General features: G+C 41.5%; 1 protein-coding gene across 1 annotated transcript in view; it reads left to right on the forward strand.

The window, feature by feature from the left end:
* Cacna2d3 (calcium voltage-gated channel auxiliary subunit alpha2delta 3) overlaps nt 1-18,957 on the forward strand; it is an 882,565-nt gene that overhangs the window by 552,536 nt on the left and 311,072 nt on the right. Inside the window, exon 12 of the mRNA XM_026388626.2 lies at nt 11,651-11,729. Within this exon, the coding sequence (XP_026244411.1) occupies nt 11,651-11,729 (79 nt within the window). The remainder of the gene's footprint in view (nt 1-11,650; nt 11,730-18,957) is intronic.

An 18,957-nucleotide genomic window follows, 5' to 3' on the forward strand; every position in this document is an offset into this window, starting at 1 on the left:
GATGCATCCAATTCTCAATCATGTTTTGTAACCCTGAATTCTGCTTACCTACTCACCTTCTCATCCCATGTTCCCATGAAACTGTGACATCTATCTGCTATTACAAAGTATAGGGGCAAAGGGAGAGACTTCCGGTGAAAGTTCCTTGGAATAGCAAGAGTCACATGAAACTGGAGTTTCTCCACTTCGGCTGGCAGGTGCATCTGCATGAAGTGTAGCCCTCTGAATCCAAGAAATGTGTTACAGCTCCTAACGGTGGGCTGTGCCCTTCAGTGTTGCAGCAGATCACAGCAGCTCATTGCCAATTTCTTTTCTGAATTCTTAAGAGTGAAATTCACAGACGAGAATGAGTAAGTGGAAGAGTAGGAATTACTCAAGTATGAATAGAAACAGAACTCCCACAGGTGAGAGGTGACCTGGTAGCAGGTTGTTGCTTGAGTCTGCTCGTCTACAAGTTTATATAGCACTTGGATCAATGTTATTGGTACAAATTTATGTTCATTAGGATTTGGGAGTGCACTAATGCAATTGGTTGACCCTTGAGTCTGAACTTCCATTCAGGTTTGCCCCACTTCTTTTTTCTCAACCTGGCCTGCAATCTCCCAGCTTCCCAGGAGATCCAGGTGGACAGACAATGAATGCCTGGAGATTCAGGGCTGTAGTGTTAAAGCTCACGCTTGCATGGCGGGTAACCGCTCTGCAGCTCCAGGATAAGGTCTTGGCTTCAAGTGTAGTGTCTGATCTTTTCTTTACTGGGTAATCCCTGAAAGAAGCAGTTATTTAAAATGTAATTTACTTCAAACTTTGTATAGCTTCCATCTAGAATCAAGGGAAGACTCCAGGAAGAAATATATTATAAAACTCATCATTCACTGTGGGAGGCCTTTTTCTGGACTGTTGATATGAGATAGACAAAAGCAAAGGCCAGAAATTTCTTCATATTTTATCACTTCCCATCAGTATTTTAAAAAAAATAATCTCGGGCTGCAGTTGTGGCTCAGTGGTAGAGCACTTGCCTAGCATGTGCGAGGCACTGGGTTTGATCCTCGGCATCATATAAAAATGAATAAAATAAAATTAAGATATAAAAAAAATATTTAAAAAAATCCCTAAGGAACCTGAGATGCAGAAAGGTAAAACTAGCTGATTAATAGCAGATCAGCATGGAAAAACAGGAAGGTATTAATTAAATGGAGTTGGTAATGAAGGAAAGAGCTCCATTGTTTACAAATTCAAGTCTGTTCCATGCTGACTTCTTTTAACTTTCCAAGTTTGTGAAAAGAAATGGAGACAATGTGCATAATTAATACTTATTAAGAATCTACTACATGCTAAGGGATACTGAGGCAGAAGGATTGCAAGTTCAAAGTCAGCCTCAGCAACATAGTGAGGCCCTAAGCAACTTAGCGAGACCCTCTCTCAAAATAATAATAATAAAAAACATGTAAAAGGCAGAGGAAGTATCTCAGTGGTTAAATGCCTCTGGGTTCAATCCCTGGTACCCCAAAAAAGGAACCTGCTACATGCTGGGTACTGAATTGAGCATAGTATGCTCCTTCTGCCTGCACCACACCTGTGATTCTGTTGAGAAGGAGACATAGATATAACTCAGATAGTCAAACAAATCATTAAGATAACTTCAAAATATACTGAGTATCATGAAGGTGAAGGAAACAAAATAGAAATGAGGAGGATGAGGTGACTGAAATGGAAGAGAGTTGGTCACGCACAGCTCTAGGCAAAGAACATTCCAGATAATGGGAAAGGTGACTGCAAAGAAGCAGGTCTGTCATGTTTATGGGAGTCCCAGAGCATCTCAGCTGTGGTTGGGAGAATGGAACACAGTATATTCCGAGTGTAATGGTTAAGCAATGGAGGGTTCTAACCAGGAGTGACAGGATCCCATGATGTCTCATGAAGAGAACTGTTGACATCCAAGTTTGTGGATTAATGAGTTTCCCTTTTATATAAATAAGGGAACTCTCTGATCTCTTTTGCTTACTTTGATCACTTCGTACACTCAAGCGTCAGGGGTTTGAATCTGTAAGCCTCTGTGGAAGAAGGGGAATATCTTTCAACAGAGAACTGTTGTCACTTGATCTTCTGAGGTCTTGGAGAATGAGGAAAGCAGAGAGGAGTTTCCTAGCCATACAGATACCTAGGCTGATCATGAGTAGCCGATGAAGATTGGAAATGGAGGATGTTTCCAAATCCCTAGTATCAACAGAAGGAGAATTTGACTGGTTTGTTGAGACATTAACAAGTATTTTGACATATTATACAAACATGGAGTATTAATATCCCATTCTTGTGGTTGTTCATGATATGGAGTTACATTGGTGGTGTACTCATTTATGCATGTAGGAAAGTTATGTCCAATGCATTCTACAGTCTTTTCTATTCCTATTCCCCCTCCTTTCCCTTCATTCCCCTTTGTCTAATCCAATGAACTATGTTCTTCCCTCTCCCCCCACTTATTGTATGTTAGCATCTGCTTATCAGAGAGAACATTCAGCCTTTGATTTTTTTTTTTGGATTGGCTTATTTCACTTAACAGAATAGTCTTCAGTTCCATCCATTTACTGGCAAATGCCATAATTTTATTCTTCTTTATGGCTGAGTAATATGTCATTGTGTATATCTATCACATTTTCTTTATCCATTCAGCTGTTGAAGGGCACCTAGTTTGGCTCCATAGCTTAGCTATTGTGAATCGATCTGCTATAAACATTGATGTGACTGTGTCACTATAGTATGCCGATTTTGGGTACGTGCTGAAGAGTGGAATAACTTGGTCAAATGGTGGTTCCATTCCAAGTTTCCTGAGAAATCTCAATACTGCTTTCCAGACTGGTTGCACCAATTTGCATTTCCACCAGCAATGTATGAGTGTACCTTTTCCCCTACATCCTAGACAACATTCATTGTTACTTGTATTCTTGATAATTGCCATTCTGACTGGAATAAGATGAAATCTCAGTGCAGTTTTAATTTACATTTCTTTAATTGCTAGTGATGTTGAACATGTTTTTCATATATTTATTGACCAGTCATATTTCTTCTCCTGGAAGTGTCTTCTCAATTTATTAATTGGATTATTTGTTTTTTGGGGTTAAAATTTTGAGTTCTTTTTCTTTTCTTTTTTTTTTTTAACACAATGCCGTTATTTTTATGTGGTGCTGAGGATCGAACCCAGGTCCCACCTGTGCTAGGTTAGCACTCTATCGCTGAGCCACAATCCCAGCCCCTTGAGCTCTTTATATATCCTGGAGATTAATTCTCTATCTGAAATGCAGGTGGCAAAGATTTTATCCCATTCTGAGGGGGAGAACCCATCTTGATTGTTCAAAGAACACAATTGATTTTTGAGTAATTTATAGTATGATGTAAGAGACATAAGGATTCTTAATCTGGGATCCAGAGTTTCTAGAGAATATAGAACTGGGCTTTGGTGGAAGAGGACCTCAAACCTCATGAGTCATCTGAAATTGTGTGTAACCTTGGGAATTTTCTGAGAGGAAGAAGGGATCTGTAGCTTCAGCCAAAATCTCATTGGATCTTGGGACTCTCCAGAGGTTAATAAAAGTTGTAATCATTGTAACAGCAGTGCTACCCTGTGTTAGGAATAATAATAATCCCATTGTCCCTGGTAATGGCAAATATCAGCGCTAACCCCTCCTCTTGGGAAAAGTCCCCTTCATTGCCTTCAAGAGTCAATTTCCTTTTCAACCAAACTTCTGGCTAGAGTGAGAAAGGTGTCTATGGATAGATGACTTTTTGTTGTTGTTGTTTAGTTTTGCTGCAACAGGTTGCCTGATACACAGGTGGGATGCCACTAGCTTACTGAAATTCACTGCTCTGACCTGTCCTTTTACCCCTTATATCTTAATTGCTGTTGATTACACCCACATTAGGGGTGCTGAAAGCACAGCTCAAAAGGCTTAAATGGCTCTCTCAAGATCACCCAGCAAGTAAATGCAGCATCAGACCCACCTGGAGCCCTGGTCTCCTGATTGCTGCTTGTTTCAGGGGTATCTAGAATGTGTTTAATCAGGGCCAGTAAAGCACAAAGGGTTGTCATAAGGAAGCAGTTTATTATGTTCATGGCTTCCAAGAAGCAGAAGGCGAGTCAGACCATGAAGGGTCACACAGGAAGCACAGAGACAAGATGAGTGGGCAGGAAACTAGAGGACTGGTGACTTTATTGTGGTTTCCCAGGGAAGAGAAAGATGAACCAGGGAGAGCAGTTTGGGGATTGGCTTGTCTGAGTAATGTCAGCCCCAGGGTACAGGGGCTGTCTCCTTGTTGTCTGATCCTGGCTCTGGGGTGGTTAGGCAGATGGGTAACGACCACTACTGTGAGTCTGATGAAATGACTGGTTGGGAGCAGGAATGGTGGAGGATTTAGCCTTTCCAAGGTGCACTTGTAGGCAAGTTGTCTACTCTCTCTGGGAATTAGCTCACTCTGGGAGGAGCATTTCTTTTAAGATCCCAGCAAGGCCCCAGATATCAGAGCACTAAAAATACAGAAAAATTTTAAAAACAGTGAATACTCTGTCTCTGCCCCATGAATGCCATCAATAAAGTGTATCACTCACTTCTGAAGCTGCTCCTGGTGTGACTTCTTACTGATCCATTTTGTCACATCTATTCACCTTTGTTTCTCTACCAACCCCAGGACATTGCCTCTGGGTGGCCAAGAGACACCTATCTCTTTCACAAAATCTGACAAAACCCAAAGCCAGGAAACTAAACTCTCCTCCCCCTGGCCAGAAGATTACAAATGACAATTTTATTTTTTTCAGAAATAGGATATTTTCAATACCACACATGAGCTACCAGGCATTTTTGCTTGGGAGGAAAGAGATTCTACAGACTCATAGAGCATCCCCAGAATGACAGTTCATTTTTCATAATGATCTATGATATTCATGGGTTGAAACTTTATTACTTTTGTAATCTAATTCAATTCATCCCAGTTTATTGCCGCTCAGCGCAGTGTTACCTTCGTTGTCTCTCTCATCCTTCTGGATAAGGATGTTTCTTCTTTTATTATGAGCATGATGGCTGCTAGATTAAAGCAGCCTGCTCAATAAAACAGTTTCCTGTGGAGTCAACCTTCTCTGAGCCCATCTCTGCTCTTCTGGCATTTTCATGAAGATAAGTATTGGCAGTGACTTATGAAGCATTGTGTGTGTGTGTGTGTGTGTGTGTGTGTGTGTGTGTGTGAATAATCAGGTTCCAGGCCTCCGCTTCTGCTTAGAGATTAAAGATTTTATTCTGCAATGCTTTCCTGCACCAGAAATCATAGAAACAGCCAAATGACGATAGAAGTTCATTAGGAGTGTCTTTCGGGGAGATATAGATGAAAAACGTATTCAGTTGCACTGAGTTGACTTTAAGACATAAAGATGTCAGGGGACCTCTTTCTTACAACCAAAGTCATTCGTTGCTTTGAGAAATCCTGGAGGGATTTTAGGGAATAAATGGAGCTGGAGAGTGAGTCCAAAGGATTTGAGCAGGTGAGTAGACCTGATGGCAATTCCACATGCCTAATGCAGAAGCTTCCTCTTCACTGAATTAAACTTTAGAACCCATGTGTGTGAGCACCCAGGGGTACAAGAGGATTCTTATGGCAAATGTCATTTGCACATATAATCCATATAAAGTTCATGTTTTAAAACATGGAAATAATGGATTTGGAGTTATGTTTTAAAATAAAAGATTGCTTTTTTTTTTTTTTTTTTTTTGGTACTAGGAATTGAATCCAGGGGTGCTTAACCACCGAGCCACATACCCAGCCCTCTTTATGCTTTATTTTGAGACAGGGTCTTGCCAGGTTGCTTAGGGCCTTTCTAAGTTCCCGAGGCTAGCTTTGAAATCACGATCCTTCTGCCTTAGCCTCTTTGAGTCTCTAGGATTACAGGCATGTACCACCACACCCACTGCCTTCTTTTTTGTATAAAAGCATAGACCACGTATGAAATCTCCTGAGAGTCCTGTCCCTAGCAGTTTCCCCTGCATCTGGGAGAAGGAGGGGTTATAGAAAGTTTAGGGAGAAACTGCAGCTACTGCAGGTGTGAGGACCTAGCTCAGCAGCTGCAGAGCACTGGGGGTAGATCTGCCCTTTCTTTGGGAAAGAAGAAAGTAAGAAGAAAGTGCAATTAGCCGACCCTACTTGCCAAATTTGGCTTGTGTCTGATGTTCCTGACTTCTTAGATTGACACAGCTTCTTTAAAAATGTCATCTTGTTCCAGCTCGGCTATTTTTTTTAACCACCCACTAGATTATAAATTTCTTAAAGTTTTGCCTCAATTCTAAGTATCTATAGAAACAGCTTTCTGGGAAATAACTTCAGTGATTTTTTTTTTTTTTTTAATTCTCAGGCCCACTTCTTTTTGTTCAGGACTCATCTTCAAAATGCTGGGCTTAGACCACCTGTGTTCTAAGGTAGTCTTAATTGCCCATTCACTATGTATGCACAATTTAAAAAATGGAGGTGGGGCTGGGGCTGTGGCTCAGTGGTGGAGTGCCTGCCTTGCACATGTGAGACACTGGGTTCAATCCTCATCACCACCTCATAAATAAATAAATATATTGTGTCCATCTACAACCAAAAAAAATCTTTTAAAAATATGGAGGTGAAGTATAAGTGCCTGGACCTACTTATTCTGAATCTCTGGAGGGCTGGTGCCTGGGATTCCATTTATAACCTGTGATTTGAGACTTCTGGTGATTCTGACACCCAAAGACTCCTCATCCCATTGCTCTGGCCAGGGCCACTGTCCTCTCTTGCCAGGAACACTGCAGTGACCTCCTATTTGGTATCTCTGTTTCAATCCTTGTCTTTCTGACTGCAGTTCTAAAACATGGCAGGCAGCATGGTAGAATCTCCATTGTGAGATTAAAGGTTGAGCCCTGCCTCTAGAAGTTCTGATGAAAATGTTCTTGACCAGGACCTAGATGGTCAGAATTATAAAAACATCAGGGAAATCTAGTGGCCTGCTAGCTGAGCACAATTTTCCATGGCCTCTGCCTCCCAGTGCAATCAGAGTGACCCTTTTATGTCATGTGTCAGCCCATGCCAGGCTCTGCTCAGTCCCTTCTGTGGTTCTACTCCATGCTTTACTAGTGGGCTGTAGACCCTACAGCCTCTCCTAGGTGACCCCTCTCCATTCACAATGGCCTCCTCACTTACTACTTCAAGCATTCCTTTTGTTCCCCTGAAATGTTCTTTCCCAGTATGGTGTATCCCCTCTTCCCTACCCTGCTTCTTTCCAGATCCCTGCTCAAATATCACCTTGTCAGGAAGGCCTTCATTTCCTCTCTTCTAAAAGAGCAGCACCCCGCCCAACTCAACCCAGTCTTCATTACCTTTTCTTGCTTTGCTTTCTTGCTTATGTTTTCTTCATAAGCTTTTAATCCAACACATAAATATTGAATATGAATTTGCCATTTATTCCTGTTTTACTCCCAAGAAAATATGAACTCCATGAGGATAGAATCTACTTGTCCTCATGGAATGGCCCCTAATGTGGAGGGTGGTAGGTAGTCAGAAGTGACATTGGACAGACAGTTGATGGGATGCTCCTCCTTTTCACTGGTGATTTTCCCTGTGAGTCAATCAGATCCCAGCTCCTCCCTTTCACAGATGTTCCCTTCCTTGTGAAAGGCAGCTACCTGGGCCACAACACCTTTCCATTACCCAAGCACTTGCCCTGTTGTAATCCCATTCAAGGCCACTTCCCTCTCCCTATTATTATTATTATTTTTTTGGTACCAGGGATTGAACCCAGGGGTGCTTAACCACTGAGCCACATCCTCAGCCCCTTTTTTTGTATTTTATTTAGAGACAAGGATCTCACTGAGTTGCTTAGGGCCCCCCTAAATTGCTGAGGCTAGCTTTGAAATTACCATCCTCCTGTCTCAGCCTCCTGAGCTGCTGGGATTACAGACATGTGCAATGCACCCTGCTTCCCTTTGCCTATTCTAATGGCTGAAAAAAGGAGAGACTCTGATTCTTTAACTTGGGAAGTTCATCCTCTCTACTCACTATAGGTTGAGGGGAATGGTGCCCTTCTATGTTTCTGATGGGGACTGCCTCTACTTTAATAAGCAGCATAATCTGCTTCTTGGAGAAAACTGGATCGAGTTTTTTGTTTGTCTCACTTGGGAAATTTTATCCTAAATAGATTAAAGTAAATGACTTTGAACTTTGAAAGTCTACATCCCAACATTTTATTAAGCTTAATTGGGTTTGTAGAACACAGAAAGACCATCCAAACCAAAATGGAAGATCGAAATGAACTAATTAGGTGGATGCAGACATTTTTCATCCCTGCCTTTGAGCAGCGTTTAATGAGAGTGGTGCCTTGCGGGGCTGCGGATGAAGAGTACAAAGATCTGGCTGGCTCTTGGGGTGCTTTACTGTGTTCCGATGACTGTCTTGGCCTGAACTGTGCTGTGGCTCTTGCCCATACTTGTCTGTGCTGTGCACCTTTGTTTTCAGGACTCCCCCAGGTCAGGCTCTGCTAAGCCTCCTTGCCACAGGAGAAAAGCAGTTAGCCTCAAGGCAAACCATTGAAAGTTGGTTTGGTGGCACTTCTTAGGAAAGAAACCTCAATGGTTGGAAATAAAATCCATCAGGTTACAGAATCTGTTAATGAGGGAAACGGGGAGCCATTTGTATTACTCATAGAGGTTTTCTCATTTGCTAGAATAGGAAAGGCCAGGACTTCATCTCTACATCTTCATCTCTTTCTGGGTTTGGTTTTAACTCCTACATGTGTTCTTCCTAGGTCCTGACAGATTTATTCAGGAAATTGCAGGGTCATTGCTTTCTTTTCACTGAAAACAAGCTTTCATCATTAAAGCAATGCTTATATATTTGTAAGATCAATCTCTCAAATAATATAAAAGATTATAAATAGTGTAAGTCCCCTTTAAGAAAAAGAATAAAATTCTCTGCTATACAATATCTTATAACTTTCCTTTTTCCCCTTGCCAATTCATAATGGGGGAAACAGAGGGTTACATGATATTGTACCACCTGAATGCACCTTAAATTTTTAGCCAATAAGCTATCAAGAAACACCCTTATACTTTTATCACCTCTTTCTGGATTTGGTTTTAACTCCTACATGGGTCCTTCCTATGTCCTTAAAGATTTTTTCATTGTGTATTTGCAAAAATGTTAAAATATGAACTCCAGGGCTTCCAGAAGTCATGCACTTTCCAATACTTGTACCACCTCATGTCGTCTTTGACATCGGGTAGTCTCTGTTGTCTTTTCATTGCTGTGACCAAAATATCAGACAAGAAAAACTTAGAGGAGAACAAGTTTATTTTGGCTCACAATTTCAGAGGTCTCAGTCCATGGTAGCTGGCTCCAAGGCAGAATATCCTGGCTGACAGACATGGTGGAGAAAAACTGCTCACCTCATGGCAGACAGGAAGCAGAGAGAGAAAGAAAGGGGTCAGGGAGAATATAAACCCTTCTAGGGCATGTCTTTGGTCACCTGCTTCCTCCAACCAGGTCCCATCTCCCAGTAGTTCATTCAGTTATGGAGTGGATTAATCCACTGAGGAGGTCAGAGCCCTCCTGATCCAATCATTGTCTGAAAGCTCCATCTGAGCGCTGGGGACCATGCTTTCAACACACGGGCTGTTGAGAGTATACTTCAGATCCAAACCATAAGGGTTTTCATAGACTATTTGTAATCCCAGCTACAGATAAATGGCTAGAACTAGAATTTCTGGGTCAAAACTTTAAAAATATAGAATGCTATAGATTTTGTTCAATTGCTCTCCCAAATATTTTCCACTTGGAAGTAAAAAAAAAAAAAAACCCTTTTCTTTTGTGGTCAGTTGAAAGGCATTATTGTGGAAAATGCAGGGCACAAATGCAGTTCTGTTTGATTATGTTTATTTTATAGGCAGAGATGCAACAAGTCATTTCCACACCATTTCTATTCAGATAAGGAGGTCAGTCCACTGGAAGACTTTGAATGTACATAAATGGAAATATTAAGCATGATCCTGATCTTCCTTCAAATGTAATAAAATGAAACTCAAACCAACAAAATAAACATAATGCCTATAAATCTCTTAGCCTGGTACCTGACCCACGGGATGGCACTGATTGTAGAAGCCATAATAGTGGTAATGGTAGGGGGTCATGGTGCTGGTTTTCATTATTGTGGTTTTTCTTAGCCCAATTATTCTTGAGCAATCGTGTCTGATCTGAAGTTTGGCGCATTCCTTCTGGTTTTCCAAGTAGGTTGCCATCTTTTAAATCAAGAATCGTAGAAGTTTTGCCAGTGATTCAAAGCATTTTCTGGGGTTTTAACTGTGCCTCCAAGAGAGATCTCAGTTTATGCTAAGGCTCCTCATCTGGACAGCAGAGGAGGCTGGCACATACAGCTACCTTTACTCAGAAACAAATGGGCTACTTTATCTTGGGTCTCTGCCTACAGAGATAGACTCTTAATTTCATTTCCTAAGAACTATTTCTTATGCTTTCTTGCTTTGGCTAAGAGCCAGGAGGGATGCAAGTTTTATCAGTCTAGTATTTTTCCCTTTAAAGAGCTTCAATCTGAGATTTTACAAAGAAAGATTTATGAAAAAGTCTGGGCCTGATCTTGAGAGATTGGACTCAGTTCCTGGCTTCTGTGAATGCCGTCCCCGGGGAATTGGAACTGATTGGGATCATCTATACTGAAAGAGCCAGTGTCTCCAGGAGGTTTAGAGGAGGCCCCAACACTATCCTTGGATCTCAGAAAACCTCGGTCTTGAGATCAAACCTTGATGAACCTTAACAAATCACTTTACTAAACTGGGTCTCAGTTTTCCCCTAAGTCAGCGTTGCCCAGCTGAATGTAGACAATAGCCAGACGGGGAAAGCGAATAACTCTAGGTAAGGGGGCAGCCTGTGGCAACCAGTTTTGTCTGTGTGAGGTGGGATTTTTGCTTTTCCCTGTTTCTAAGACAGGCAGAATCTCCCAAAGATTTCTAGCCTCAGGAGAGAGAGAGTTTAGAAAAACCAAAGGCCAGGGGTTTACATTGGTTCTCTGCTCTTTGGAAGCCAAAGGCTACTAAAGAGAGTCACCATCCATCTTCTGGCCACAGACTGAGACTCTTGTCCCAGTTAATTACCTTCTAAAATTCATGCCAGGGACCACAGATGGTTGGAGGGTGTCTGCAGTTCGTGCTCCCCATTGAGGGGACACGTCAAGGGTTTTCCAGTGTCCTCCCTATTCCCAAGAAAGGCACGCCCTGAGTTTCCTATGGGAATGAGGAAAGTGACTGGGGATTCGGTCCAGACCCACATGATCCTTGTCCACATGTGGAGGAAACCCAGATCCGTGACACTGCCCGTCTCTCCTCTCAAGCCCTTCTCCTCTGTTGTGAGCTGCACACAGAAAAAAAAACAACTACCACCAGTGCCATATGGCTCAAAAGATCAAAGGCCCCAGTTCTGAATATATTTCTCATGGACTGTACTTCAAATGTCTTAAATATGTTCCCACAGATGGGAAGCGTGGAGCATTAAAGAGGTGAGCCACATGTGTGTGAGGCGTGCACGCGACCTAAACAGGATGGCGAGAAGCGAATGGCGCTCACCCCTGTGTGTCTGTCTGTCTTCCCTTCAGGTTCGGATCTTCACCTACCTCATTGGACGAGAGGCCGCCTTTGCAGACAATCTCAAGTGGATGGCCTGCGCCAACAAAGGTGGGTCTCCCAGCCGCCGGGCCGCGCTCTGAATCACCTCCCCTTGGATGTGCAGAATCAGCAGCATACTTGAGAAAGGAGAGAGTTCTCAGAGAAGGCTGCAAAAATTTTTCAAATTGACAAATAATCTTTGCACATATTTGTGGGGTACAACGTGCAGTGATTGAATTGGGGATATTAGCATATCTGTTGCTTCAAACATCTATCATTTCTTTGTGTTGGGGACATTTGAAATCCTGTTTCCTACAGTTTTAAAAGATAAATTAGATTTTTGTTAAGTATAGTCTAATCAACTGACTGTGCTACAGAACACTACAATTTAGTCCACCAATCTAATTTAACATATATATATTTGTGTACATGTATATGCATATATATAAAACATTATTTTTTTTCTTTCTTTTTTTTTTTTTTTTGGTACCAGGGATTGAACCCAGCAGCACTTAACCACTGAGCCACATCCCAAGCCATTTTTTAATATTTTCTTTAATGACAGGTCTTCCTAAGTTGCTGAAGGCCTGAATAAATCACTGAGTCTGACTTTGAACTTGCCATCCTCCTCTCTCACCCTCCCAAATCACTGGGATTACAGGTGTGCACCACCATACCTGGCTTTAATTAGATTTTTGTGCCTGTTAACCAACTTTTTTGCGTGCCCCTCTACCCTTCCTAGCCTCTGATTACCACTATTCTACTCCCCATCACTATAAAATAGACTATTTCAGCTTCTACTTATGAAATTATATAAGAAGGCAGACTCTAGGATAAGATCTGGGTGTTTCTGATTATTAATAGATGTAGAACAACTTCTGCCAAAATAGTTTATGGATTTTGAAGATAGTTGAGTGGAGTGGTTCAGCCTCCTCACTCACTGTGTTGAGTAACTGTGGGTGAATCACTATAGCAGAGACATTTACTGTGTATCCTGTACCCATGAGTCCTTTCATCATTCCCAGCCCCGTGAGTTGGGAGCTCAAAACTGGTTCTGGACAATGGGCTGTGAGGGCAACCAACCCAAGCCATTTCTGGCTGAAGAACTTAAGAGCTGGATCAGACTGGATCCCTGAATGATCACATGGAGCAGGTGCCCTTTCCCCCTAGCCCTTGCTACCTACCAGAGTACCTTAGACATACAGTATATGTGACAAATGAAACTTTTGTTGAGTCATTCAGATTTATAGTCAGATATATTCTTATGAAATAACTGCCTCCATGAATAAATTAATTGATTTTAACATGCCTTGGTGTTCTCATACTCGAAATATAAATGTGTTAATAATTTTTCTTAGATTTTTTGAATTAACAAATAAAAATTGTATGTGCCTATGGTATACACTCTGGTGTTTTGAAATATATATAAATTGTGGAAAATCAAGGTGATTAATATATGTATCATCTCACACACATATCCTTTATTTGTGGGGGGAACACTTAAAATCTATTCTCATCTGGGCATAGTGGCACATGCCTGTTATCCTTTATTTGTGGGGGGAACACTTAAAATCTATTCTCATCTGGGCATAGTGGCACATGCCTGTTATCCCAGTGGCTCAGGAATCTGAGGCAGGAGGATCACAAGTTCAAAGCCAATTTGAGCAACTTAGTGAGGCCCTGTCTCAAAGTAAAAAAATGAAATGGGCTGGGGATGTGGCTCAGTGGTTAAGCACCTCTGATTCAATCCCTTGTAGCAAACATAAAAATAAAAATAAAAACAAAACAAAAAACCCTATTCTCAGCAATTTTCAAGAATTTTCAAGTATACAATCCATTTTTATTTTTACTAATTATAATTACTATGTTCTACAATAGATCTCTTAAATATATTCCTTCTGTTTGACTAAAATTTTGTATCCAGTTCTTCTTTTGGTTCTTATTAAATTAACTAAGGGTTAATGAAATGGTACATAATAGGTACCTACTTCAATACAGAGTCAAAAGTGCCCAATGACCACTGTTAGAGTTTTATATTTATGAGTTCCCTATGGTGTGTCAGAAATAATATTTGGGGTTTATGGGGAGAATTAACAGGGCTTCATGGTATAGTAAGGACTTCTTTTCATTTCTTATTTGACCAAGAAGGCAAAGCACGACAGGCTAAATGGCAGTAGAGTCCGGACTCTTGGATTTCAAATCTAGCCTCTGCCACCTACCAGATATATATAAGTTGCCAAATGTTTCTGTGTGATCTGAATCCTGTCCTATCAATACACATGTTGGAGGCATGAAATCAGACCCTGCAAGTAAAGCGAGTAGGCAGTGCTTGGTATCTGTGTGTCCTCAAGTATTCCCTTGTTTTATAAGATCTGTGGACCTGTCTTCTCTCGCTCTGAGACTACAGGCTCCATGAGAGCAGCCTTTGATTCTAATTTTACCTTGTGTGCTCTGACACAGCTTGGCCTCATATATTTCTCATAGCAGGTGCTCCTTTGATGTTTGAAAAATAAGTAAATTGATGATTATTACTAATAAAGGTAAATATGTCCTGTATATTGTCCTATATATGTCCTATATACATAGTCTTGTATAGGTCTCCTAAACCATCCTTATGAAAGTTTTAGTGTTGAACTTTAGTAGAAGAAAGAGACTTAGGGGCAAAGAGTTTGCATATCTCAGCTCCAGATGTGACTTAAGAAAAGGTTATTTTAGTTTCAAGCAACCCAAATTTCTCCCTACAATTAAAAAAAAAAAGAATATTTTGGAAAGAGAAGGGAGTGGCTAAGAACCCTGAGTGGGAAGGGAAACTCTGGTCTCAGGAAGGACAAGGGGGATGTATTTTGTTTCTCTTTTCCCTCTTGACTTTTCTATACATATCATGACCTTCTTCTTCTCTGTAGATAAGCCTTGCCTACTTTGACGCATGGGCAGCCAGAAATGGTCACCCTATATTGTACATACCCATCCTATATGCGACACACATGGACAGGGCATACTATTAGAAAGGAGAATTGATGTTTCCTTCACTTCAGATTGACCAGCGAATCTAAGTTTTGACTTCAAGTCTCCCTCTTCACCCTCAAAAATGATAATATCTCCCAGTCTGGACCAGTTCTCATCTGGTGAGGGCAGTGGTAAACTCACAGAGAAAAACCTCAGGTGCTTGAGGGGCTCAGCACTATGGATGGGGTGGGTGGGAAGTTCTCAGAAAGCAGGTGCAGAGCCAGGTGAGTAAACCTGTGCCCATCTTGCCTTTTGCTGGGCTTTATCTTTAATTTTCTGCATCTCTTTGGAACAGTCTTTTAAGCACGTCTGGATTTCCTCAGGTGGTTAATGTTTCCCGGAAGCTCTAAGATAACACATTCTACAATTATTTTATTTTATTAGTTGCCTTGCCCCAGGAAAGGTATCAATAATTCTGTTTGTCTCAGAGTAATGTGTTTGGCTTCAGGTCAGGGGGAATTATAGGAGGAGCACAGACAAGGGACGGGGAGACCGGGTAGATCCCAGAGTTCCTTTGAGTGACAAGGCCCTCGTGTGAGTTGGGGAACTTTGGCATTTGAAAACTTTGAGTGAGCTACACTTTCCCCCATAGTTTTCCTTGATTCTGTGGTCTTGGGGGAAAAAAAAAGGTTCCTTTCCATTTTTTTTTTTTTAATTTTGAAAAATTTTGTTGTTATTCCTGCCACACCAGATTGCAGTCCTTCTCATCAACTGGTTTGCATTTAGTCAGTCATGGGCTGTTGTTTTTACCACTGCCTATGTCAGGCTGATGAGAATTATTCAAATTGAAGTCTTGTCTTAATCAACTAATATTACACCACAATTTAGTTTTAGTCATTGTTTATAAGAATCTTCGAAGCATCCTTTTGAAGACGATTTAGCCAACTCAAGGCCTGGCTATAGAATATAGACTTTAAGATTTATAAGTTCTGAGGACAGCCTTGGAAACTCCAAGGAAGTAAGAGTAGCTGCTTAGCTGGATGGGCCATTGAATTCCAACGAGTCCCTTCTTCCAGTCCAAATCCAGTTGATTTCCTTCCCTACTAGACTCAGTCCCTCTCAATATTTTCACCTTCCCTACTCTGCTTTTCTTCTAAAGGGCGCTGGGAATAGAATGTCATTGTCTGACTCTCTTCAAAGTAGCACTTGCCGTCCAAATATTCGGTTCCAGTCATCTGTGCCCGTGTAAACACTGGCTTCACGTTGTATCAGTTATGGGGTTTTGTCCACGTAACATCGGTAAGCAAGTATTCGCCTCTGGTCATTAATTAAGTCATTGTTTATAGTCTCAGATTGTTAGAGTACAGAGGCAGCATAACATTTTTCATCTCAAGTGACATGAGGTCCAGAGCCCCACCCCTTGCATAGTTTCACCCTGACTCAGTCATGGTCTTCAGTGAAATGAAGCGTCAGCATTCAGGGACCAGAACAGAGAGGCCACGTAGAAACCTGTTGACTGATTGAGCCTCCTGACCACAGAACGACCCTGGGAAGGAGCAGGAATGGTTAGAGCCATTGTGGCATCCCTGGATCAGTGGTCAAGGACCTGCTGTCTGTGCAGAATTTCTTTCTTGGAACTCTGGTAACCATGGAAACATCATTAGCCAGCCAGCGGACTTAGATGCTTTCCTGTAGAAATGGGCATCTGGGGGGCCTTCATACCTCTAACAGGAGTTTTCTGCCTCCTCTGATCCGCTAGCAAAATCCAGAGAGGCCTGGAGCTCAACTGTTTGTTTCATTTTATGCATTAAGTAGGTTCTGTCTTGAGGGAACCAACCCAAATGAGGCAAAACAGCATGATCTTTTAAATATATTAAAATAATCCCTGTCACTGTAGAATGGCTTGTGGAGTTTAAAGTGCTGCATCCATACCATTGCATAAGCTAGGGAACTGGGAGAACAGAAAAGAGGGGCCAACTGGACCAGATATTTCATAAAGCCATGATGACCTTCTCTAATGTTCAGTGTGCCAAGATTTTAAACAAGCACTGGCTGATCCTCCTTCAAAAATCACAGTTAATAGAGTGTTTTCCAGCTGTGCAAATAAAGAAGGTGCTCTGTGTTTGGATTCTCAACCAATCAGTCATCATAGGTCCAATGGAAATGGTGCACGAGTCTCTTTTGGTTGTCTGCTGAGCTTATTTATCCCTTTTCGATGGGTTAGAGGTCACTCTGTCCTTATTTGAAAGAGAACTAGTGGTCTGAGCCATCCGTGAAAGTCCAGGTCCCCAACCTTTGTATATATATATTTATTTATTTTTTATTTTTATTTTTTTTAAAGAGAGAGAGAATCTTTTAATATTTATTTTTTAGTTTTCGGCAGACACAACATCTCTGTTTGTATGTGGTGCTGAGGATTGAACCCGGGCCGCACGCATGCCAGGCAAGCGCGCTACCGCTTGAGCCACATCCCCAGCCCTGTATATATATATATATATACATTTAATCACACTAAGTATGACATTCCTTAAAAGATAACTCCAATTTTTTTGAGGACAGAATGGTTGTAGGTGAGGGTAGAAGAAAAAGTGGTAGCTATTTCAGAACTGGTGGCTGAAGGCAAAAATGGCAGTTATTCAGATACGTTTGAGCAGTTCTTTGTCTATGTTCCTTAGAACGTGGGAATTTGAATGGGATGAAGATGGTTCTGTTATTGTTGTTAATGGTAACTAAGGATGACAACCTGCTTACTAAGTGCCAGACAGGGTACAAAGTACCTTTGTGTCATGTCTCCTTAGGCCTTGTAAAAGCTCTATGAAGTGCACTTTAGAATCATCTCTATATAGAGATGGAAACTGAGGCCACGAGAGACTAGCCAGTGGACCTCAGTGGACCTCAGTTGCTCCAGGTTAGCAACTAGCAGGGAACAGAGTGAGGATTCAGGCCTAGGCAGCCCAAAGCCGCAGCCTGAATTCTTAGCCAGAATGTGAGGCTGCCTCTCCTTGGAGAAAACGATGTTGTGATTTACAGAGGACTCTTAGGTGATTCCCCTACTTAGGGAAAATCTAGGAAAACAAAAGACTTTGACATGCCATAGTTAATAAAGTCAGAGCTGGGATTTATCCCCAGCTGGTGTGTTCTGGAATTGGCATGGCCTCACCTTGCATTGCTGTTGTTCAGTTCTGAACATTTGACAATTAGAAATATTAAGGTGACGGAGGCACAGCCATAGAGCTACAGGAATAAGCCCACCTTGCTAGCTCCCCAAGCATGTACCTTAGATTGCTTGTTTCTTCTCCCCACCCCAACCCCTTCTCCTTCTCCACCTCCTTTTTTTATTTTTGAATATGGGAATTTTACATCCATTGATTATTCTTTAATGCTTGTATATATGTTTTATATAATTAACTTTTTAAAATTTTTTTAAGAGAAAGAGAGAGAGAGAGAGAGAGAGAGAATTTTTTTAATATTTATTTTTTAGTATTCGGCGGACATAATATCTTTGTTTGTAGGTGGTGCTGAGGATCGAACCCGGGCCGCACACATGCCAGGCAAGCACGCTACCGCTTGAGCCACATCTCCAGCCCTTATATAATTAACTTTGATATCAGAAAAATATATGAAAATGTGTCCATTTTAAGGAGGAAATACAGTTAGAGAAGTTATCAAACAGAACTTCTCTCTTAAGTATTGACTTTTCCTTTTTTTCTTTTAATATCATTTCTACCGTGTAATTAGAGATTACAATGTAATAATATTCACAAAGGGAAAGACTTGTGCTCAGATCTGAGCTCCAGTTGATTCTGATAGCTTTACTCGGGAGTCCAGTTCTTTCTCCCATGGAGACCACAAGATTCTCTGCCCTAACTATCACTCTCCTTGCTTTCTTCTTTCCAACGACATGGACTTGGGGTCTTTGGCTCCCAAGAGATAACAGGCCCCTTGATTGTTCTTTATGAAGATCAAAAAACACATGGAGGTGGAAAGCTGTTTACAAATAACCCATCTTTCTAAGTAAAGAAATGCTTTTCAGTCATAAGTGTGTGTGATGCTAACAGAGAGAAAGGAGACGAAAAGGAACATTGGGACAGTCCTTCAAAGGTACTGTAGAGGATATAAATGAGCAAAATCACAGTATTACCTCCACTGTCCCTGTGAATGTCATTTCCACCTCGGGGCCCTGAGGCTGAGATCTGCACACAGGCCCTCTGGTTTTCAGCCTGCCTTGTTCAAGAAGGGGAAAAGTCTCTGCAAGCATTCAAAGGGAGCTCTACCCCTCACACCAGAGGTAGAATGAGGGCCTTGCCATGTGAGTAGACAGCAGGGTCTACTCACGGAGGACAGACAGACT

Source organism: Urocitellus parryii, chromosome 3, assembly GCF_045843805.1.
Source record: "Urocitellus parryii isolate mUroPar1 chromosome 3, mUroPar1.hap1, whole genome shotgun sequence".
Classification (NCBI taxonomy): Eukaryota; Metazoa; Chordata; class Mammalia; order Rodentia; family Sciuridae; genus Urocitellus; species Urocitellus parryii.